This window comes from Sesamum indicum, linkage group LG11 (assembly GCF_000512975.1).
Source record: "Sesamum indicum cultivar Zhongzhi No. 13 linkage group LG11, S_indicum_v1.0, whole genome shotgun sequence".
In the NCBI taxonomy this organism is placed as follows: Eukaryota; Viridiplantae; Streptophyta; class Magnoliopsida; order Lamiales; family Pedaliaceae; genus Sesamum; species Sesamum indicum.
Window position 1 is genome coordinate 13,552,463 of NC_026155.1, and position 24,588 is coordinate 13,577,050.

At 37.6% G+C, this 24,588-nt stretch overlaps 4 protein-coding genes across 4 annotated transcripts; 1 reads left to right on the plus strand and 3 right to left on the minus strand.

The window, feature by feature from the left end:
* LOC105174346 (L-ascorbate peroxidase 2, cytosolic) lies at positions 373-3,612 on the minus strand. Its single transcript, XM_011096423.2, has 9 exons — positions 3,337-3,612; positions 2,580-2,754; positions 2,398-2,463; positions 1,908-1,956; positions 1,715-1,797; positions 1,541-1,620; positions 1,290-1,392; positions 1,138-1,196; positions 373-696 (listed from the first exon to the last, which is right to left on the minus strand). The coding sequence occupies exons 1-9, from the start codon at positions 3,453-3,455 to the stop codon at positions 678-680; spliced, it is 753 nt and encodes a 250-aa protein (XP_011094725.1). The 5' UTR covers positions 3,456-3,612; the 3' UTR covers positions 373-677.
* Positions 4,878-9,226, plus strand: LOC105174347 (DEAD-box ATP-dependent RNA helicase 42). The gene is given in 3 exon segments (XM_011096424.2): positions 4,878-5,243; positions 5,471-5,992; positions 5,995-9,226. Coding segments are annotated over 2 exon segments (3,465 nt in total). The 5' UTR covers positions 4,878-5,243; positions 5,471-5,545; the 3' UTR covers positions 9,013-9,226.
* Positions 10,747-12,986, minus strand: LOC105174348 (60S ribosomal protein L4). The gene is made up of 2 exons (XM_011096426.2): positions 11,758-12,986; positions 10,747-11,074 (listed from the first exon to the last, which is right to left on the minus strand). The coding sequence occupies exons 1-2, from the start codon at positions 12,877-12,879 to the stop codon at positions 10,961-10,963; spliced, it is 1,236 nt and encodes a 411-aa protein (XP_011094728.1). The 5' UTR covers positions 12,880-12,986; the 3' UTR covers positions 10,747-10,960.
* Positions 14,381-20,818, minus strand: LOC105174349 (protein REVEILLE 8). The gene is made up of 8 exons (XM_011096427.2): positions 20,451-20,818; positions 19,098-19,155; positions 18,539-18,662; positions 18,279-18,440; positions 18,007-18,132; positions 16,995-17,104; positions 15,620-15,679; positions 14,381-15,151 (listed from the first exon to the last, which is right to left on the minus strand). The coding sequence occupies exons 1-8, from the start codon at positions 20,594-20,596 to the stop codon at positions 15,077-15,079; spliced, it is 861 nt and encodes a 286-aa protein (XP_011094729.1). The 5' UTR covers positions 20,597-20,818; the 3' UTR covers positions 14,381-15,076.

A 24,588-nucleotide genomic window follows, 5' to 3' on the forward strand; every position in this document is an offset into this window, starting at 1 on the left:
TGGAACAGGATAAAACTGATTTAAACTTGCTTCTTTTGTTTCTACGCATTTGGATATAAGACGAATTAAAGTGTAAGAAACCATTCAGAGTACATCTGTTTATAGAATATATACAACATGTTCCTGACAACCGGGTTCCAGAAAGTGAAAGAAGACGTTGTTTCCATACACGCAAGAGAAAAGAAGAGAAAAGGTATGTTTGATTTCGTGTGTGCCTCTTAAAAAGGTGAACCAAACATGTATGGTGGTGTTTTTTATTATTCTGGAAAAATGAACCTCACAACTTTACAACTTATAAATCCCGATATACTTCTTTCTTCGTATAAAGACTAAGAGCATCTAAGACATTTTTTCAAAAACTGAACCAAACAGTACTTGTAACTGCTTTTCACTCGATTCTTTCTGATCAAATTATTAAGAAATGTTATATAAAAATACAAGTCATTTATTCATGTAATACACTTTATACATACAACAGAAGCAAGGCTGGAAGTGGACAGCCACTAAGGAAATTCACATACGCAAGAGGCGAAATCACAATCATAGAACTCATGCAACACAAGGGCAGAACATGGAGACGATCACACAGACTTCTGTAAAGGGTGGATGTGGAGAAAGAAATATAGATAACGGTTCCATATACCAAATAGAAGACCCTGCCAACTCTGCGCTGCAATCTACTCTTCTTCCGCAAATCTGGAGTTAACCACACATAAAAAAGAAAATGTCATCACACAATGTTGTTGTTCCCTATTTGGCACAATATCAACTATTGTGGCAGAATGGGTCGGGATCCATGGATCAGTTTTGACTCACTGCAGGATCAAGTGACTTGATTTTGGAGTATCTGAATCCTAGCTTAATGAACTAAAATTGAAAAATATTAAATAAAAGGAGATTACTGATTTGCATATGGATAATTGAAGTCGTGTATTACTCACGAGCTGGTCATAGATAGAAAACAAAAACAAAGAATCAAATAGCAGAGCAAGTCAGAACAGATCTGATCCATAACGGAACAGTTTCTGGATCCATTTTTAATCCATTCCAACCTGCCCATCTGCCCCTCTTCTTCTTTTTTTTTTTTTTCTTCCCCTTTCTAATTTTGTCTTTTATTCCAAACCGCGCTACACTTACCCGAGCTCTGACAGCTTTAAGTGCGCTTCAGCGTAGTCATGAAAGAAGGCGTCCTCATCCTGGTGGAAGTATGAAAATGTTTCAGAAACTTTTGATCACTTCGAATTATGATCAACGAACATTAATCTGATGGATAAATCATATCAGCTTACTGCTGCATATTTTTCAACAAGAGGGCGGAAGCTGCGATCCTCCAGAAGAGCTTTATCTGTTGGCAGCTGGATGAGACCTTCTTTTTCCCCACTAAGAAGTTCCCTGGTTTGATAATTCAGAAGTATTGATCAATGGTTGCTTCTTTCAGCTTATCTTGGCATGTAAAGTGAAGTAATGAATCTTCAGATTGCAATCAAATATAGTGCTAAAACAAATGAGGAGTTACAGGATTAACTATCAAAGGGCTTACTTGAAATAGGAATTATCAAATATAAGAGGATTACGGGTCCATGGTCCCTCAAATCCAGATCTTTCCTTATGGCACCTACCCTGGAAAACCCTCCAAGAGCATATTTAATTGGTTTAATAAAATTCACATTATAGTAGTGATAGTATAGATTTCAACACTTTCTTTCTAACATACCAGGGTATGACCACCAGACAGAGCAACAATGTCTTTATCACTCAAGCCCATGTGCCCAAAAACTTCCCTCAAGTGTTCTGAGCCTGAGAAGTTGATGGTAAAAGATCATATTCTGATCTTCACTTAACAATGTTAAATTTTCAAAGTTCTTGTATTTGCTTGTTTAGGACTAAGGGGAAATATGAAGGGTTACCTTTCTTGGCATCAGGTAAGCGGCCTTCTGGAGGGGGATCTGTTTTGTCCTGGAAGCAAAGAGATTCTTCAGTATGACATAAAAGCATTTGAATTTGAAAATAAACTCAATCACCAACGTGGTGTACATGATGAGAAGATAAATACCATTTTTTCAAATTTGAAATAAAAAAGCATCAAAATTAAACCTTGTGAAACTGAAATAAAATTAAATATAAATGAACTTAGCCATCCTAAATTTGTTAGACACTCGCATCTAGACTATACTAGCTATAGATAAGTAGAGAGCAATAACAGTCTCCCAACACAGTAAAATGACCACAACATACCGAAGAATGATTCAACTTTAGTATTTTGTTTCAGATGTCAAACTGATACTAAAATAACACACCAGCATACAGAAGAATAATTCAACTGCATCCAAGATTTCTGCTACTGTACTTTCCTACTTCATTTAACTGATGATCGTAATAGGAAGTAGAGAGATTAACCTGTCTTCCAGCATGAAAAGGAATCTCAGGCCCTCCAGTCACTTCAACAGCAACAACCCCAGCCAGCTATAACAAGTTAATAGCGCAAAAAATACTTTCAGAAAATAATATCAGATACAAAATAATGAAAATAGATAAAAGTTATGTCTAATTTAGAGTTCAAGCAACACACACTAAATTACCTGGTAGAAATCTGCATAGCTAAGTATAGGGAATTGCTGCTTTATCGGCTCCAATAGCCTAACGGCTATATCAAGGCCATTGTTAGCTTCATGAGAAAGTTCTGCAGGGTGCCTAATTGTCCCAAATGGTCCTCCAGTTTTTGTTTTCCAATCATAAGTTCCAGCAGAGTGCCATCTGGAAGACCACAATGAACCCAATTAGTAATCAACATTGATACCGTGCGACCACTCCAATGTGCTGAAATGATGAATAGACTTCAACATGTCACGGAAATATTCTCATACCCAGCGTAACTGAATGGTAAATGGGAATAGTTTCAATCATTAATTATTTCAGTTTGAACATGCTAAGCAGGTAATCTGTAACTTGAACATTAATGCATTAACACCTTTAACACGAGAATGCTCCTAGACACTCACATAAACTAAACTCAACCCTAAGCAGATAATTCAAAACTGTAATTCGATATACTCAGCACCAGAATTTGTATGTCTATCTCTGTGCGGAAATCCAAGCTATTTCAAACAGCTGTTTCATAGAATGAAAATTATGTTGAGATTCGAACTAAAGATATGTACACACGTATTCGTTAATAAAACCATACATTCGTCCGTAGAACAACAGGTAAGATACAAAAAGATGTTTAATACGAGCGCAGAGAACATGCATAAAAATGGCTATAAACACACAGCAGCAGCGTACAGAGCTTGAAGCAAAAAACAAAACAGACAAACAAGCATCCTATTATGAGCTTACGCCAAACGCAGCACGATAGGAGCGCATTGTTTCTCAGCAATGAAACCTCTCAGTTTCCTCTTGCATTTCTCCACAGCCGCCTGATACTCTTCACTCACCACCGGATATTTCTTCACCATCTCTACAAACTTCCCAACTGTATCAACCTCTTGCAAAAATACCAGCAAAACCTCGAACCGCAACAAAAGCTGCAAATTCAGATCAACTGAAGCAATCGGAGATCGCCCGCAGTCATATATAGGTCGAGAGCAATGAACCAGAAACTTCTATCAAATTCCATTGCTTTCCAAATAGTGGTGTGACGAGTGCAGCCTAAACGCCGAGATCATGTTTTTTCGTCTAACTCGTCGGCTGGTGGCCCCAAATTAGGCCTTGCCCGTTATCTATCGCCACGTGTTTGTTCTTGTTATGCGATGAAGATTGACCTTTGTTTTCCCGGCCCAATTTGAAGGCCTCTTTTCCATGTAGGCCCAATATGATTTATTAAAATAATGATAACAATTGATACCAAATTATGTTCAAATAATTTTAACGGGTTCATATATTTATAAAAATATAGAAGAGAAAAATATATCTCATTTCAAATATAGGAGTGGTCATGGTGCAGTTTTTCGTCTTTTCAAACCTATTTTTAACTCGAATTATCATTGGTCATTTTATAAAATAATTTTTTAAATTATCACTTTTAGAGTCAAATCAAATGTGCGGTTTCGGACGGTTTGATGATTTTAATATTTATAACAAATATGAGTTGTTGATATTAACAAAAATTAATAAATAAATTCACGAGTGTTTATATGTAGCAAGCAAGAAAAGTCAACATTATACGTCATAGACCATCGACATTCTTTAATACTTTAAATAGATTAAATAAGATCATATATATTAACCCAACAAAGGTAAATGTTCGATTTATAGAGAATAGAGATAAAAGACAGAAAAATAAAATAAAAAAAGCGTTAAGAGAGAAAAGAAAGAAGAGGAAAAGGAGGAGAAAAAATAAATGAAAAATTAAAACAATCATCAAATGGGCTTAAAGAATTAAACATGTATTTATTTATTATTGTATAAAGTCAAAATAAATTTTACAAAAATAGGCTTTGTAATGTGGATTTTTTTATAACATATGAATTTTGAAATTATAATTTGAATATGAAATTCTTTAAAATATTAATTTTTTTGAATTAATATATATAATTCAAAAAATTAATTATAAATTCAGTGGCGTGTTTTGATTTTTGATGATTTTTTAAATCTTAAATTAAAAATAAATAAATACTACAGTGCAATTTTAGTTTAAATTTAGAATTGTAATTTAAAAAATAAATCATGAAAAAGGTTCAATTCGGACAACTTTGGGCGATTTTAAATTTTTTTTATCACCCCTTATTTGTATGTATTTCGCGTAGGACGTGTTGTCGGAACTGACCCGAACCCGTTAACAAATATGAATTGGTTTTGGCGGGCGGACCCGTTTAATAACTGGGTTTAAAAGGGTGGCGTTGGCCTTTCTAAACCCATGGCCGATGGGTCACCCCACCTATTTTAAAAGTTTCCAGTTCTGTTAAATTAAGTATATATTTTTAGAAAGTAAAAGAGAAAACGTCATTAGAGAATTCGACCACTCCGCATCCCAATCGAAGCCCTAAACCGTCCGCCACAGGACGCCGTGTGCACCGCCTTTGGTCGCTATTTCGCGGTGGTGGCAATCGACACCATAAGAGTAGGGCTATTGGACTCCCGCAGTCAGTCCCTTCCAATTTATCTACCTCGAAGGATCCTACTCTTCTGCAAACCGCCACCAGCGGCTCTGTCTTTTTACTCGCGCGCAATTAGGTCCACTCATAAACACCAAATTTCATTCAATTTCCACCTTCACACGATAATACAAGCGGAAGCAGAAAGAGGTAGGCTTTAGCGTTAGGGTTTCATTTTTTTTTTTTTTTTGTATAAGAATTGTGATTTAAAAACTAGGTTGACATATCGGGGATCAAGTTCTGTATGTATATCTGATGCCAGACGATATTTCCTATTTTTCCCTCATTTTGTGATGTGCCAGCCATGTGATTGAACTGATTAACTTCTTCATAATATTTGTTGATTACCAAATTAATGGTAGATACTGTTTTTACAGAGTGGTTCGAGGCAAAATTTGCTTCTCTTTGGAGTTACAGGGTGATTAATTATTGATTTAACAGTCAGTGTATCAATGGAAGAGCTGAAAAGCAAATCTCGGAGGGAGGGCTCTGAAAAGGAAGAAATGAAAGTAAGTCACCATAAAGAGGATCGTAATCGTGAGAAGGAGAGGAATGGAGAGAGGCAGAGGGACAGGGAGAGGGACAAAGACCGGGATAGCCGCCATGATAGAGAAAAGAGTGTTGATGACAAGCACAGGGACAGAGAAAAGCACAAGAGTAAGCGCCGGGAAAAGGAACGAGAGCAGGAAAGAACCAGGAGCCGTGATGATGAAAGGGCTCGAGACAAGGCCAAAGGTAGAGAAAAGGACAGGGATGATAGAGAAGTTGACAGAGACAGGGAAGACCGGGAGAAGGACAGGGACAGGGAGAAAGAAAGGGCACGAGATAGGGATAGAGCACGGGAGAATAGAGAGAGAGAGAAAGAGAGGGAGAGGGAGAAAGAAAGAGAAAGAGAGAGGGGGAGAGGAGGGAGAGGGAGAGGGAGAGGGAGAAGGAAAAAGAGAGGGAAAGAAAAGAGAGAGAAAAAATACATGAAAGGGAAAAACGCCGAGATAGGGATAGGTCGTACAGTAGTGATGAAGATGTTGCTAGGGATCATGAGAGGAAAAGGCGCAGGAGAGAAGAAGATCATCTGGACAGGGATGTGGAACCAAGCAGCAAGACAAATCGGCGTAGGGATGATAGTCAAGACAGTAGCCCGCGGAGAAAGGGAGATGCAGACCCAGAAGTCAGGAAAGAAAAGACACGGGAAGAGGATTTTGCTGAAGAGCAAAAGAGATTAGATGAGGAGATGGAGAAGCGGAGACGGAGAGTTCAGGAGTGGCAAGAACTAAGAAGGAAGAAGGAAGAATCTGAGAAAGAAACACTTGGGGTTCCAGGGACTCATGAACCCAAGTCTGGCAAGGCATGGACTCTGGAGGGGGAATCTGATGATGAAGAAGCTGGCCCTGAGGGAAAAGTAGCCATGGATGTGGATGAGGATGGAGCTGGAAAACTCAGTGGCGATGATGAAAATGGCATGTCTGTTGATGTTGATAATGAGGCTACTTTGCAGAGTGGTGCTGACGATGCTGCTGGGGATGATGAAATTGATCCTTTAGATGCATTTATGAATTCTATGGTGTTGCCTGAAGTAGAGAAGCTAAACAGTGTTGTGCCTCCTGTTCCAAATGACTCTGGTCCTGAATTGGTTGAAAGAAATGGTAAACCAAACTTGGAACATCCTAAAAAGGGGATGAACAAATCTATGGGAAGAATTATTCCTGGAGAAAATTCTGATTCAGACTATGGAGACCTTGAAAATGATGAAGATCCTTTGGAGGATGAAGATGATGAAGAATTTATGAAACGAGTGAAGAAGACCAAAGTTGAGAAGCTGTCAATAGTTGATCATTCAAAAATTGATTATCCTCCCTTCCGGAAGAATTTCTATATTGAAGTGAAGGAAATCTCCAGGATGACACCTGAAGAGGTCGCTTCATACAGGAAACAACTGGAATTAAAGATACATGGAAAGGATGTCCCAAAACCTGTCAAGACCTGGCATCAGACTGGATTGTCAACTAAGATTTTGGATACTATAAAGAAGTTGAATTATGAAAAACCGATGCCAATTCAAGCACAGGCCTTGCCTATAATTATGAGCGGTCGAGACTGCATTGGTATTGCAAAAACAGGATCTGGCAAAACTCTAGCATTTGTGTTACCCATGTTGAGGCACATTAAGGACCAACCTCCATTGATGTCTGGAGATGGCCCTATTGGCCTTATTATGGCTCCCACAAGAGAGCTTGTCCAGCAAATCCACAGTGATATCAAGAAGTTTGCAAAGGTGATGGGTCTCAGCTGTGTTCCTGTATATGGAGGTTCTGGGGTCGCTCAGCAGATTAGTGAGTTGAAACGAGGGGCTGAGATTGTTGTTTGTACCCCAGGTAGGATGATTGACATATTATGCACTAGTGGTGGTAAGATTACAAATCTGCGTCGTGTCACTTATTTGGTCATGGATGAAGCTGATCGAATGTTTGATATGGGTTTTGAACCTCAGATTACGAGAATTGTTCAAAATACAAGACCAGACCGTCAAACCGTGCTATTTTCTGCCACTTTCCCTCGTCAGGTTGAAATTCTGGCTCGTAAAGTGTTGAATAAACCTGTTGAAATACAGGTAGGTGGGAGGAGTGTTGTGAACAAGGATATAACCCAACTAGTTGAGGTAAGACCAGAAAGTGATAGGTTCCTTAGACTCTTAGAACTACTTGGAGAATGGTATGAGAAGGGCAAAATTTTGATCTTTGTACATTCACAAGAGAAATGCGATGCATTGTTTAGGGATTTGATTAGGTCTGGATATCCTTGCCTGTCACTTCACGGAGCAAAGGATCAGACAGACCGTGAATCCACCATAGCTGATTTTAAGAGTAATGTGTGCAATTTATTGATTGCTACGAGTGTTGCTGCTAGAGGTTTAGATGTCAAGGAGCTCGAATTAGTCATTAACTTTGATGTTCCTAACCATTATGAGGATTATGTTCATCGGGTTGGTAGAACAGGCCGAGCTGGTAGAAAAGGCTGTGCTATCACATTTGTTTCTGAGGAAGATGCAAGATATGCACCAGATCTTGTAAAAGCACTGGAATTATCGGAACAGAGTGTTCCAGATGACCTTAGAGCTCTTGCTGATGGATTTATGGCGAAGGTTAATCAAGGGCTTGAGCAAGCCCATGGGACTGGTTATGGTGGCAGTGGTTTTAAATTTAATGAAGAGGAGGATGAGGTGAGGAGAGCTGCAAAGAAAGCTCAGGCAAAAGAGTATGGATTTGAGGAAGATAAATCAGACTCAGAAGATGAAGATGAAGGAGTTAGAAAAGCAGGTGGTGACATCTCTCACCAAGCAGTCCTTGCTCAGGCTGCAGCTCTTGCTGCTGCTTCCAAAGTGACTGTTCCTTCAGTCCCAACACCTATCTCAGCAGCTCAGCTCATTCCTAATGGTGGATTACCTGTTTCTCTGCCTAGTGTTCTTGGTTTGACAATTCCGGGCGTGGCGGCAGTTGTACCTGGGGCTGGACTGCCAGTTGGCAGCAGCGATGGGGCAGCTAGGGCAGCAGCTCTGGCAGCTGCAATGAATTTGCAGCATAACTTGGCAAAGATTCAGGCTGATGCCATGCCTGAACATTATGAAGCAGAATTGGAAATAAATGATTTTCCTCAAAATGCTCGTTGGAAGGTGACACACAAGGAAACTCTGGGCCCGATCTCTGAATGGACTGGAGCTGCCATCACAACTAGAGGGCAATACTATCCACCAGGCAGGATTCCAGGACCAGGGGAAAGAAAGCTTTACTTGTTCATTGAGGGCCCTACTGAGCAATCCGTCAAGAGGGCAAAAGCAGAGCTAAAGCGTGTGTTGGAGGATATCACAAATCAAGCATCATCACTTCCAGGTTCAGCACAGCCTGGCCGGTATTCTGTTGTCTAAGAGCAATTCTGTCTATCTGGACTCCGATTTTGCCTTTTCTGCCTGGAATTTGTATAATGAAAAGGATTTGGCATCATTTTTGCCTATTTGCACTGTAGTTTCTAACTTGGTATTATGAAAATTTAATATTCATTTGTGCCAAAAACTGTCTTATTTTCTGGGAGCCCTAGGCCATCCTTTTTCCTCGACTAAATAGAAGAACTCGATTTATGAACATGATGGCTTATGGTTTGGGTGAGTTGGCGTTGTTTCTTCTGGATCTTTACAATCTTCTGTTTGAATGAAACCATACATATTGTTTACATTTTCTTTAGTTGGAAATTGGAATGGAACTTAACATTGCGTCAAAAAATAAAGAAAAGAAAGAATTGGGTGTTTCTGGTTCCCATGTTCCCACTAGACTTCCATAATGGCAGATTGTTGAATGGGTGATGCCATATGTTATCACAACCTATGTCTTTATAACCTGGTTCTCACTTGACTTCCATAATGGCAGATTGTTGAATGGATGATGCCATGTGCTATCACAACCTATGTCTTTATAACCTGGTTTCGATGTTTCCTGCTTGAGCAGGAAATCCACTGTACCATAGGCTTGATTCTCAGCTGCATTATTTTCCTCTTTACTTCTACTCTGGTTCTTGTATGTTTCTGACTGCGGTGTTTCAGACACTTGTAGTCCTGAAGCATCCGCTAACTTGTGGTAAGCTATGCATGCTGCATCTTTTCCATCTACAGTTGGTGTTCTTCGCCATAAAATCTTTTTCCAAGTCTCTCATGTGCAGTTAAGTGAGGGAGCTTCTGTCTGTATGATTGCTGCTGCTGCTGCTTTATTATAGAAGTTTTCTTTCTTTATGTTGTCCGGATCTGTATTCAACAATTAAAACCAACGTTTTTCTTTGAGCTTGATATCACTATCCGATTTACTGAATACTCGGACATGCTTTCCCTTCATAACATTATTCTACTTAATGACATTTCCGGCTTGGGTAACATAATCTATCTTTTACTATATTAATTTACCGGCACTCTTTTTAGTTTCTTTGTCTATTAATAACTGCATTATTAGGCAGTAATTAATTTTTTTTCCTTTTTCTTTCTCTTTCTTTCCCCTTCAATTTCTAAGTTGGTTTCTTTTTCATTTTTACCCTCCCCAAGTAATGCCCATTGATTCTCTCGAAATATCTATTTTCTTTCTCTACAATCTATTTAAAATAATATGTTGGCAGAATCTCACTTTTCATACTGCAACTATAGTGTTGTTATATTTTTTATCTTTTTAATAAACATATTTAGCTTGTATGTTTGAAACTTTTGACATATTTAATTTTGCAATTATTGATTAAACAAATTCAGTCATGTATGTATTTTAATAAAATAAATTTTGTCCTTTATATTTGACAAGTGTGACTTTTAATCCTTTTATTCCTGAAAAAGAAAAATAGTGGCAAAAAAAATTTTAGTGAAATGTGCAACTTATTGGATTTTCACCTACTTGATATTATTTCTCACAAGATAATGCACACATTCTCAACATCTCAAACTCTGATTTTTCTCAAAATTTTCAATTTCTACTTACAAACCCTAATTTTTCTCTCAAATCCTTCTAATATTAATCAAAACTCACCAAATTCACTAATATTAACAAAAAAACCTGAATAAAAATTAATATAACTTAGTCAAACAATTTAATCATTAAAAATATTTATTTAATCTGCAATAAATTAATAATAAACCAATCAAAATCTTTTGAATTGTCTCAACAAAAATTCCTTAAAACAAAATAAATCATAAGGGGAAAAATGGAAAGTAAAGGAGGTTGTCGCAACAAATTCCCATATCCCATATGATGTCTCAACAATGTCTTTTAAATCTCCAAACCCAAAAACGGTAATTAAAACAAACTAAACATGTAGGTTCTAGAAGACGCATCAAAATAAAGATTCAATCACTGAGAGACACCCAACCACTTTGAGAAGTTCTCAAACTCTGTGTAGTCACTATCTGAGATCATCGTCTTGTACCAGGTCTTGCTGGCCGATTTGATTGCTGATGCCTCCTCCTACAGGCAACAAAAACGGGGAAAACATACAATTACAGGCATGGATTCAGATCTTAACCATAAAACAAAAATGAAAACAATGAGTCAGACCTCAAAAATGCAATGGAGGATCAGTAGATGGAAGTACAGAAAACAGCATATCAAGAATATCAAACATGAAATACCCACAAAGTGAGCCGTACTCAAGTGAGGACTAGCACAAAATTATACAAGTGTATTGGCAAGCAAATCAGGCAAGCCATACCCCATTTGCATTAGCTAAATGCCCACTGTGACTAACCTCAATCTCACGTACGTATGTAGAAGAGAATATTATAAGCAATAAAGCAACTTCGTACCAAACTGACAAATGCGCAAGCAACTAAGAGAATCATGTCTTGAACAATTTTCCAAACTTAAACTCCATTAACACAGAGCACATCATGCAAAAGAACCGCCAATCACAACAAAATTAGTTGACACAAATGTAATCCACTATTTACCAAACAGATTTCTCGAAGAATTAAATTCAATCGATGCACATAAGGATAAAAAGAATAATATCGGTCACACAAGAGACATTTACACGATAGTTGTATGAACCAGAATGATTCAAGCAAATATGATTCATTTTGCAGAAAAGCAATTAGAAACTGCATTGTCAATAACGTTATGGAGTGGGAAATATGCAAAGACAAAAGTACCTTAGTAATCTGCTTCCTCTTTTTATCAAGTTTCTCCTGCTTAGCCTTCACTCTCTGGGCCTCGGCTAAGAGTGCCATCCGCTTGGCAGCCTTTGCATACGGGTTGAGCTTCAACATCACATTGAGATTCTTCAATGGGTTCTTCTTCAATGGAGCTCTCTTGATCTCCTTCTTGATTGGATTCACAACAGACTGCACCTCATCAGAGTTGATAATTCTGGCTAGGTCAGCGTTCACCATCTTAGTCCTGGGCAATACATACCCCTTTTTCTTCTCAGAGGGCTTGTCAAAGGTGCCATAAACCTCATCCAATTTCTCAAAAGCAGATTTGGTCCAGATAATAAACCTCCCAAGATGGCCTCCAGGAGCCAGCTTTAGGAGATTAAGGCGTGAAACATGAGCAACTTCTACACCAGGGATGTTGCGGAAAGCCTTAACCAGTTTCGCTCCCTCAGTTCCATAAACAATGAGTGGCCCTTTCCTCGAAATGTATCGGCGGTTACGCATTTTTCCTTTTCCAGCGCGGATGGCATGGCTGTCCTTTGCCTTCTCAACATCGGTGAAAGCCCCAATTTGCTTGAGGATTTTGAGAGCAGCATTAGTTTTTTCAACAGCCTCCGCAGTGTCGGACACAACAAGAGGCAATTCAGGAACTTCCTCAATCTTATGTCCACGTGCAAGCACCAGCGAAGGAACGGCAGATGCGGCGATCGCCGAAACGACGGCATGGCGCTTCTGAGTCACATTGACTGCCCTGTGCCAGCGGCGCCAGATCTTAGTAGGCGCAAACATCCTTCCACCGCGGCACATGTTTCCAAAGGCTCCCTGCCCCGCGCGGTGGGTACCGCCACCGGGAACACGAGGGATACGGGAAACAGCACGGCCAGTACCCCAGGACTCGGCCGAGGTCTGGTGGCCGGCGCGCTTAGAGACGGCATAGGGCTGACGGGCGTTATTTGAAATTTGGCCGTGTACAAATGTAACGATGTCAGGGCGGATGGCCGCCTTCATCACATCTGGAAGAGGCACGGAGTTGGCGGCGGCGCCTCCGTCAGTGGCCATGTCGTTCTCTAGGCCTTGGACGGTAACGAGAGGACGGGCGGCGGCGGGGGCGGCAGCCATTTCACCAGCTTGCGGTTTGCGGAAGAGGGGAAGGGGGGAGGGGGGATACGGAAAAACGAAGGCACTAGGGTTTTTGAGTGAGAGAGTGAAAAATTAGGGTTGGAGAGAATCAGCAATATATAGCAGGAAACGATGATTTTGTTACAAAAACACCACTTATAAGGGCCATCTTTGATTAGGCCTCTCAGCCCATTTATTTCGGCCCAACTTAATAAAACAATTCTGACAAAGCCCAAATTTATCATAAGCAATAAAACATTTAACCACGATAATTAATAAATAACCGTACAAACAATCATTAACTATAGTCACACAACGATTGTTTAGAGTTAGTTTTACAAGTGCGGAGCTAATTGTTTGTCATGACTTATTTATACCATGATAATTTTTTAATAATAAAAAGTTATTTTTTTACAATAATTTATTCAATTGTGATTAATAATAATTATTTATCATGAGTTTTAGCTATAGTCATTATTTTTTTTCTAATACATAACACAACAGATTAAATATACTTGTTATATAATTAAAAAAATATTAATACTTATCCTACAGTTAAAAATATTTTAGTAGATTTATATTTGAATTCTAGAATTTGCATATTAACCAATATAAGTTTTTTTACATGATAATTGATGAAATTTTTTGGAGAAAAACATTATAATTTATGGGATAACTAACAATTATATAACCTCTATTAGTTAAATTCATAGAATTTATTGATTAGTAAAAAATTTAAGTAAAAGAAATTACATTTATCCTTGATCACTTTATTACGGATTTATTACAGGTTAAATAATAATTTTTTAACCAAACTATCATTATATATTGTTACATGCTAATGATTTTAATGAGATATATCTTTATTTTTATAACAGTGGTTTGGTCAAAAAAACTTTCTTTTGAATAAAAATAAGTCAATTGAGGATAAATATAAATTTTCATTTAATATTTTGCTAATATAATTAAATTCAGTAATTTTAATTGCCAGGTGAAATTTACTTGTTGAACAAAAGCAAACGATTGGAATACTACATATAATATTTCAAACCATAGGATATTTACGTGTAATTAAAACAAATATTATGAATGGACAATGTGATTCTCCGAAAATATTATTGTGGGACCATATGGACTAAAATTGGAAAACTTAAGAATCTAATTATTGGCACAACCAGCACAATGGAACGTTGAGATTTATAATGCGACAAAATATATAAGTGTAAGCTACATTAACACTTCCTGAAATTAGGTTAATTTACACAAATACTTCTTTTTTTTTTTTATGCAAAATTACATCTAGAACCATGAGGGGTGTTAGTGTAATATTTTCTAATAGGTGTTTATTTAGATTTTATTTTTAAATAGAAAGTATAGTTGTAATTACAATTATAACTTTAAAAATGTAGTTTTAAATCTGCAAAACACATATATTTTAACTTAATTTTTAAAAAATATCAATGTAATTTACCCTGCGTATAAATGTTAGAGACTGAATGCATATAGTGATGGTTGTAGGCTATTTAAATTGCCACGGAGAGGAAACAATACAATGTATTCAGTGCTTCTCTAAGTTGCTCTGAGAAAAGCAACCAAACAAGCATCACTGCATTTGCCAGCATCCAGCCTCTGCCTAAACTTTACACCAAGAACTGAATTAAGATCTCCCTATCTACATGAAGAAACAGGCAGCAACCAGAGCAATGAGTTGGCATGTTATTAACAAGGGAGGGAGTACAACTTTATGTTGGATCAGCTACAGCAGTCTGGTACAATATGTCGCACAGAACTGAAACTAGATGTTTTGTAGGAAAGCTGAGAGACTAAAAAATCGAAATCTAAACAAAATGTCATCATTTCTGGGTTGAAGGCCCAGAACTACAACAGGGGAAAATCGGCGGTTTGTTCCACCTCAGGACACATATCAAGGGAATCAGATGTCAGGTGCTCGTCTGAGAAAATTAGATGATTGCATGATCTTCTTGTCATCTTAGGTACTGTTTAGACCGCTGATCTGCCATGTGTATATTTACTTCTTTTCAGACTCACTGCTGACTTCTCTTCTGCGGTGCTGGTGAAGGCGAGAAAAACATATAACTCCCGCATAGCTAGTGATGACAATGTTGTGAGGAGGTGGTCAAGCAAGAAGAGGGCTCACTACAAACGGATTCTAATGATTTTGATAAATCAGTGATGCTTATTCAGCACTGATGACAGTACCAGAGGAAAGCCCTACTGCTTTGGCCTGGTCGTATGATGAGAGAACCTCTCTCTGCAGACATACATGGAAACTGCTTTCAGTAAGTTGCATACAAGTATCAAAGCATAGTTGTCAGGGGTATCGTCAATAAATTGGTTATGAATTTTGAACTCCCCCGGGTGAGTGGTAGAGAAAGAACTCAAAGGTGTACTATGAACAAGAAGGTGTAAGCGACATCAGGCTCAGATAAATGAGAAACCATATTTTCTCTTTACGAAATTAATCAACAGAATAAAGGTTGTAAATGAATGTTGAGAAAATCTATGCACTTTTGCCAACAGCTAATGCTTGTTTATTATCATTTGAGGACAACTTGGGCATGCTGTCCACCGCCCTACCTCTTGAAATTTTGTTCTAATTGACCATTGACAAGGCAATTAAACCAACCACCACTGCTTGAACCATATTTAGCATGGAGAGTTCTATGACAGATACCTCTAGACAAAATACTGAAGCGATTAGACAGAGAAGAATACTTACGATTGGCTCAAAATCAGGACTGGACAAATTGATGGTAAGGTTTCTCATCAATAACAAGACCTGCATTCCAATATGAGGTCATCAAACTCCATGTACATACATTTGAGCACAAAAATAATGTTTAACATGGATCAATCCAACTACCTATTCACAGAGATATGTTTCCAAGTTAATCTAGAAAGAACAAACTAAATACAGAACTTGGAGTGTCCATGTAAAGCACAAAGCAATTTTTATGTATCTTCATCAGAATTCAGAAACAGGATAAGAGTAGAGCTTACAATGCACAAAAGTTGCTATTAAAGCCAATATATTACTGATATACATCTGCGTCATAATACAACATTATTAACACCACCAACTTAGCTTAAGATACTAGTATCTTCCAGCAAAACTCCAGTAAAGTGTGGAGCATCCATTTCTAATGCTTGCTACCCAGGTTCATGATGACCACAGTCAAGGAGCCCCCAGCCCCACCACCACCACAAATTCTACCACACATTGTTGGACAAGTTACTAATATCTTTTTATTATGTAAATTTTCAACATTATACTCGCATAAATTCTAGATTAGTGTATTAACTCTTGCTGTAGCAACACAAGCTAAGCATTACAGTGAGATGCCCTTTTATGAATGCACACAGTGTACCCTCATGCCAGTGAATAGAGGAGCTGGAGTACCAATTGTCCCCAAGAGTTTAAATACAAAGACTCTCAGTGGATCAATCTCTTCTTTAAAATCTGCAAATCCTTCATGCATTTGGATGGAGGCTACTTTACCACCTCACAACACGAGTCTGTGATCCTTTTCTCTTTCTACTACCAATGATCACAGTGAAGATTGTTCGGCTGATTAATGGTAGGGAACGAGATGTAGGAGGAGGTTATTACTGGGAGCTGATGCAATCCCATGAATAATGTGCAGCCACATAGTTGTTGAAATTGGTTATGAATCTATACAAATCATCAAAAACGTCGGAACATATATGCACTAGGAGCAACACACTCGACCAAAAATTTCAGACTCTCCTTTGGAGTGAGGTAAATGGGAGGCATCATGGCCTTGTTTTCAGATGTCTCCTATATTATGTGCCTTCTTATAACATGGAATTAATTCTACCACTCATTTAGGTGTGCATGATCTTCAGGCATGAGATTTTCACAAGAAAACTGTACATAATTTGTTCAACTCTTTCATCTATGGACAGTATGTCCAGTAGTATATGTTTACTTCTAGCCATGTAAATGCCTCTCACTTTTATGGAAAGGGAGTATAAAAAAAAACTAGAAAACAAAATAGTTTCAGTTCATCATTCCACATAGAATCAATTGAATTATTGAGTTCACAAGCTAAAGATCATCAAATTCAACTCACTGTTTCAAAATTTATGGGGTCCATCTCCTTGAGTTTCTGTACATGATCCTTACGATCTGGATCAAAGACACTCCCAATGAAGCTGTAGACTTCAGCAAAATCTGGAATACCTGAAAAGACAAATACAGACCATGACCCACATATCACTTGTATCAACAAAATTATCTGAAAGTCCTGCTAATATTTGGTCATGCATTTATTTAGACATTATATATTCTCTTCCTATAATTCTAACCAGAGGAAAGAAAAATTAGTGTGGCTACACATGTTCAACTGCTCTGGACATTTTCATAGCCATCATCCAGAATTGCATTATCTTACTACGTCATAATTCAAGAGAGCCAAATTTGTGTCCTCTCACAAGTTTGGTTTGGGAATTTGCCCACCATCCTCATGAGCAGACAAATCTCAACTACTTCACTGTTCTGACATTTGCCTTATTTTTCTCATTATCCCGTTTCACTTTGCAATTTCCTTTTTTCTTACCTTTTAATCATATTATCTTCTTAAACAATATTATTTTGCAATCTATAATAAATTAAAAACCCATAAAGAAATAAAATTCTAACTACTAAAATTAATTAACCCAATATTTTGCTGTTACACCATCAGATATAAGCATACGCAACGAGTACGAAGATCACTAGCATTAGGAATTCAGATGCTTCAAAGGTACTGCATCCCAAAGGGCTGACTTTCATGTTAAGATTAAGGAAGTAACTATCTCACTTAATAAAATGATTACAAACGCAGAAGTTGTTCTGACAACCTAGGTTGTGGCGGCATTGATTAGAAGTCTCCGACAAGTATGCAAGAAAAACTAAAGGCCAATGAGATCAGCTACCATGCACAGACCTAACCCAAACAAAAGCTAGAGCTATTTAAGTCAAACCCCAAGACAGCCATTCTAATCCCAACTCTGAAAGGTGAAAGACAGAAACCTGAAATCTCCATGCACCTGATTTAAACCAGGACACTGCTAATTAAAGAGAAACTTGCTCCAGAAGTTTACCGTGCAGTACAGAACCTTGCTTGCCTTGCTTTGTTAGCTCGGAACCTGGCGGTGCTCTGGGGGAACCTCCAAAGCTACTTACACTGTTGTTACTAATCCTGGTAGCCCCCTTTGATCCAATATCAGCTGAATCAGTAATGTTTACATGTCATAATAAGAGTGGAAGAGTTCCCTTTAATATGTAATTTCTGGGTTCTTTTGCACATAACTAAATATGCATACATTTCTTTAACTTCTCGCGCAAAAACAACACACAGAGATCTGATGCAAACCTTCAACTGCAAGAAAATTGTATTCATTTTCAGATGGCATGGCTCCAGTTGATGGATTGTTTACAAGCACTGAAGCTTCATCCCATGTTGGATATCCAGGTGCAAGAGGATTCATCGAAGAAGTAGAAGGATAAGCCACTGATGCTTGCAGTGGCACCAAAACTGGCAACCACAGTAATGAGAAACAGCACATTCAACTTGTCAGAACTATAAAATTTTGGGTCTAATATCATTTTTCTTATAGCATGCAGGAATCGAACCATTTTTGGGTGCCTTCTGTGGATATGGATGAGAAGCTTTACGCTTAGGACGAGGTGGAGGAACATGAGCTGCTGTTCCATTCTTCTGAACCTTTAGAAAGTACTTCTGCGCATGACTCCGGATCTGTCATAAAATTTTTCAATAGGATTCAATCATGTGTACAAAGTTTCAAGGGAGAAAAATCAATAACAATGCCACACAGAAATATATATATATATATCAATCAGGGCAGATTTCTTAATCCAAATAAATCATTTCTAGAACTCAGTGCCAACTTCCGGGAACATGGGATTTAAGGCCTTGGGACTTATATCCTCAAAGTCAAACCAAACATGCTAACGCAAACTCCGAGGCCCCAATTCCATGCAACCAAATGTAGCCAAACAGTTCTCTAAATCTCCATGTCCATGAGAATAACAGATTATTATTTGTTCTGGTTAAGTACTTCTATCCATTATGTGAATGAGACAGGTATACTGCTTGTGAAATATCATGGAATTCAAAATACTATATGATCAGCAACCCTTAGGTAGCGTCATGAAAGTATGAATTCAGCACCTGAATTACTGTCTTTGAGCCAACAAAATCTTCAATTTTCTTCCAATCGCGGTCAAACCTGAATTTCATGTCAGAAACAGAGTCACAAGCTTTAGAAAATTTCCAGCTGTGCTTCACAATACCTTAAATTTCGATTCCAATTTACCCACCGAGCTCTTAGCCAGAAGTTGACCCTTGAACTCAGTTGTTCACTTTCTCCTGAAACTTTTAAATCGATTCAACTAACAATTGAATCAATTCAAAGAATTCAAGTAAAGTGATATAACTGAGAGCTTACGAGGGCAACACTGCACTAGCTTTCAGTTTGAAGGTGTCAAGCACTTGATTATTTACCTCTGAGTTGATTAATTTATTTTTCTAAATGAATAGATTTTTGAGAAAGGATCTTTAGTGTTACCTTAATATCATTGTTTTGACCTATTAATTTAGTTGGAATGCATTATATGAGAAAATTTGTTTCTTATTTTTCAATAACATCAAGTAGTTCATATACTTACTGTCCGGAAAGGCAATGAAAAGAAAGAGGCAAGGGATAAAGCAGCGCACTATAAAATGAAAAACATAAAGGCATAAACTAAGCCATAGGTAGCAGTTCCCAATTTCAACACCTGAGGTTGTATCATACCATATGGAGTCTACTATCCTTCAGAAGAACTTATTACATAACAATATGTGCAATCTCAGAAAGACACATATAAAACTCAACCTTTTAGTATAGATACTATCACTTCAGAATTAAATCATCTTAGCATCAGTCAGTCCAGCTGTATTAATTGTATATAACCCTGCCAACTCCTATTGAGCCATAGAGTCCAAATTGTATCACCAAACCAGTCTGAAACTCTGAGGTCTTCAGATTATTTCAATTGTTTAACTATTGAAGCAATTTAAGGAGTAGAGTTTAATTGAGAATTGGGGGAAGACGGAGAAGTTTGACTGCTAGAGATTAAGGGAGTTAAGTGGAATTCACTCCTTAAAATATAATCTGGATCTAAAGTTTCAAAAAACGCCGGCGGAAAATTGTCAGCTACATGTTCTATCAATAAATCAACAAATTCATAGAACAACCAAAGCATCATGATGTTAAATGCAGCATCATACATCCGGGCCTCAAATCCGGCTTCTGTCTAACACACACAACTACTTGTACTCTTCTCACCTAACAAAAAATGTCCTAAAGGTAAGCAACTAGATCATATACAGGAGGAATTGCAAAACATGTCAGAAATCTGATAGTACAGTAAAATCAATTGGAAGATCAACAGCTGCGGCACAAGGGAGCACTTGCAGAGAAACATGTAGAGGATTACAACCATAGATACGATGGAGGAACTAAAGGAAGAGAGACTTTACAGTTGCAGTGCTTCGAGGAACTTGTCGTGCTCTTCTTCGCTCCAGCTTTCTCTGGACTTGGTAATGGTGTATGGCTTCCTGACCTTCTTGCCCGACCCGTCACCCGACTGAGGTGGAGGCGGAGGGTTCGATGAGGTTGAATTCATGTGGTGGGGTGTGGCCGTGGTGGGAATAGGAGCTGCGTGTTTTGTGGTGGCTGAGCGTTGTATATGCGAGTGCGATTGACGGCTGGGCGGATTGAGGCCTGTCAATTAATCGTTCATCGCAACTTGGTCGAACGAGGGAAAATGTATGAACCGATTTAATCGGCTCTTTTGGTTAGCCGAGCTCACGAGGACATTATTGTCTGTGGGCAACCATTTGTGGCGTATAACTTTAGCTTCTTAAAGTACCTACCACTACCACTACCACTGATATATATTTAAAAAAAATATAGATGACAACGAATTCTCCTTATATTTCATATAATTATAAATATTACTTTTTAATATTTTATAAAGTTATATAACCTTTTCATATAGGTTTAGAATTATCAATTTAATTATATTATATTTAAAAAAAACAAAATATCATAAAAAATCGAACGAGATAGTTGAAATTTTTTCAAAAATAACAAAAAAAATTATAATACATAACCGATAAAGACATTTTTGATAAGTTTATCAAAAAAATAAATGAAAATGTATGAAGACTAACATGTTGGATTAATTCTTATACGGTTGTTAAAATTATGGTGTATTACTGACCTTCCAGACAATAATAAATATTTGTAATCATGTCAAACATCAATAGAATTTATTGTAAATTACCCTAAAAAAATGAAGTAACTTTTATTCGATTAAATAAAATGAAATAACATGCTTTTTATTTAAAATTAATAAGGAAATAAATATTAAATAGACCAAAAATTAGAAATATTATAAAAACCTACAAAAATATGAGGGTTTTAGCCAATATTTAGTACGAGCTCATTTATTTGATTTTTAAAATAATACGAGATGAAACTATTCGAAATGGACAAATTCACGGGCCCACACCACTTGAAGAATTCTCTTACATATTTGCCTATTATATGCACCAATGAGAAGAAAGTACGAAGCATGGTTATTATACTATAATACCTATTAAATAAAAACCAACTAATTTATTATTTTGGCGAAGCTTAATACATTGAAAATGAAATTTGATGGAGTACATGTTAAAGCCCGGTACACTCCATAGCAGTGAATAATGATCCCTTGAACAGCGCCGCCGAGGATATCCGTCCCAGACGATTTATTGAAACCTCAAAATCGGGAAGCGGGACCCAAGGGTGATAGGCTTGATGGTACGTGTATGTGTAACCAATCCACTAGTTTCCAACGTGGTCCCACGCAGTTTTTACCACCAGTGCTGCGCTTTCATGCAGCCGTGAGATCATAATAGATCCAAGGGCCGAAAAGGGCTGGCGATGTGTGTGGTTTTCAATTGGCCTCGCATGTGACAGAAACTAGACCAAGTGGGGCCACGTGTCTGAGTAGAGTAACACGTTGCATGATTAGGTACACTCAATTCCTCCACGTTTGGGAAAGGCCTGTCAAGGTCAGCCCAATAAACTTTCAAGTTTGGGCCTCGGAGAAACTTAATGGGCCGACGTTTGAATGATTAGTTAATGGGCTCGTCGGCTGATTTTTGTGGAATCTACAGGCCCATTAAAAGTTGATTCAGGCTTATTCAATAAAAAATTGCCTATATGTTGCTCGTGTATAAAAATATTCTCTTAAATATAAGTGATTGCAAATGAGAAAAATGCAATTTACCCTCTTGTATTAAGCAAAATGAATAATTTATTCCCTGTAAAAAAAAAATAAATCAATATATCCCCTGTAAATAAATAAAACAACAATGTACTCCCCTGTATTATAAAAAATAGAGCAAAATTTGTAACAACTCACCGTATCCATTTTATTAATAATTTTTTAAAGTTATTATTAATAAATTATTAAAAATAATAATTATAAGAAGTAATAATAAATATAATTATTATAATTAGTAGACTATTAATTTTTAAATTATTTATTAAATATTATAGAATAAATTTAAAGTTATTATTAATTATAATTTTTAAATTTACATTTATAAATAAGTGTAAGTTGTGTTGTGTGCCTCAAGTGGACGATTGCATCATTTGGCTAACATTTGATGAGGTCATGTTCACTAGCATTACCCTGCACATAATCAAATAATATCAGTATCATTTCAAGATATGTAAAGAGCAAAATGGATAACGTATAGCATGCAATCTATTTATACACGTCTATTATGATTGATGGTTCTAGAGTTTGTATTTGATTTCTCAATTATGTGCTTGCCTAAATAACATCATCTCGTTAATTTAAAGTTTGAAGTAGGAGATTCAAATACTTAATTGTTTCACATTGACCGCTAAAATTAAAGAATGTGCTTTTTGGCACTATCTAGTACCATGTGACAACCTAATGTATCTATCTCTTCCTCTCTACCATTTTTCAACCCAAAGACGCAACCTTTGTCCCTATCTAGTTATTCTCCACCGATTTCTCCCATATTTTAAAATACAAGAAAGGGTGAAATCATTGCTTTTTTTTTTTTCTTTGTATAATTCAAATCTAAAAATGTATGTGATTTTCTATGAAACCTTCACATTCTCAACATTCTAACTTAGAAGTAATGAGATTATGAATTTTGAGGCTAGTTTAAAATGTGAAGAATGAAAGGTAGTTTGGAGTTGGCAACTAAAGAAGAGACAAAAAGAATTCCTTTGGAAGAATACATAGTCGGGACAGGAACACCTTCCTCTGGGGTACAGGGGGTCCCTGAAGCAAATCTGCCAGAGGTCCCTCCGCAATGGCTGGCCTATTTAGAATGCCTTCAGAAAGACCTCCAAGGTGTCCAACACCAAATAGCAGGAGTTCCAGGAGAAGAATTACAGAGTATCCCTTTAACAAATATTGTGATGATCGACGAACTCCCTGCCAACTGCCGTACTCCTGCTATCATCGAGTATGATGAATCGACCGACCCCTAGGAACACCTTTTACGCTGTGAGAATGCAGACCTGCAGCACATCCATGTCTGGATGTGGACTTCTAATCACGACGGATGCCTCGCAAGGGTACCATCAGATAATGCTGGTTCCTGAAGACTGAAAAAGAGTCAGCTTTATCACCAGTCAGCTTTATTACCTCTGCCGGACCTTATGCTATATAGCCATGTTGTTTGGTCTGAAAATGCCGGAGCCACCTAACAATGCTTGGTGGAAAAAATATTCTGCCCTCAACTTGAAAGGAATATGGAAATCTATGTAGATGACATGCTTTTAAAGAGCAAAGAAACACAAGACCATGTAGCGGACCTAGAGGAAACATTCATTGTTTTAAGAAAGCATCGATTAAAACTCAATTCTGGAAAATGTGCATTTAGAGTGAAGAGATGACGTTTCTTGGGATTCATGGTTACCCAGAGAAGAATGGAAGCCAACCTCATCAAGATCAAGGCCATTTTAGATATGAAGGCCCCCTCCAACATCAATAAAGTGCAAAGGATAGGAATGATAGCAGCACTATGCCAATTCATCTCTAGATGAGTAGAAAAAAGCCCGCCCTTCTTCAAAACACTCCGAAAAGTGAAAGACTTGAAGTGGGATGATTCCTGCCAAATTCAAATTCAAGGCCTCCAACAATGAGGTTGAATACGAAGCACTGGTGACGAGACTTAAGGCCCGAGCATCCCGTCTCCTGTTGCAAGGAGGGGTCCTCCATAAGAAGTCTTTCACGCATCATTTGCTTAGATGTCTATCTCAACGCAAACCATGTCTTGAAAGAAATACATAGTGGCTGCAGAGCACATACAGATAATTGAATGCTTGCCAATAAAGCACTGCGAGCGGGATATTTAAGGCCCTCCATGACGCAAGATGCCAAGCAACTGGTGATCAAATGCGAAAATATAAAAAACATTCTTCGTTTACACACCAAACCGCATAGTCCCTTACGACTATGTTATCACTTTGTCCCTTCACATAATAGGGGACAGACATTGTGGGACCATATCCCGAGGCACCCGACCAAAGAAAATTTCTACTAGAAGCTATTGACTACTCACCAAGTGGGTGGAAGCT

Bases quoted from the DNA above. Each gene is read 5' to 3' on its own strand.
- LOC105174349 (XM_011096427.2), bottom strand. From the start codon at position 20,596: ATGAATTCAACCTCATCGAACCCTCCGCCTCCACCTCAGTCGGGTGAC. The intron at 19,156-20,450 runs GTAAAGTCTCTC...CATGAAATTCAG, and splicing joins TTCCTCGAAGCACTGCAACT to GTTTGACCGCGATTGGAAGA. The intron at 18,663-19,097 runs GTGCTGAATTCA...ATTTTATGACAG, and splicing joins GCTCAAAGACAGTAATTCAG to ATCCGGAGTCATGCGCAGAA.
- LOC105174346 (XM_011096423.2), bottom strand. From the start codon at position 3,455: ATGGTGAAGAAATATCCGGTGGTGAGTGAAGAGTATCAGGCGGCTGTG. The intron at 2,755-3,336 runs GTAAGCTCATAA...GTGGTCTTCCAG, and splicing joins CCTATCGTGCTGCGTTTGGC to ATGGCACTCTGCTGGAACTT. The intron at 1,197-1,289 runs GTAAGCTGATAT...TACTTCCACCAG, and splicing joins TTGTTGAAAAATATGCAGCA to GATGAGGACGCCTTCTTTCA.
- LOC105174348 (XM_011096426.2), bottom strand. From the start codon at position 12,879: ATGGCTGCCGCCCCCGCCGCCGCCCGTCCTCTCGTTACCGTCCAAGGC. The intron at 11,075-11,757 runs GTACTTTTGTCT...TGTTGCCTGTAG, and splicing joins AGAGGAAGCAGATTACTAAG to GAGGAGGCATCAGCAATCAA.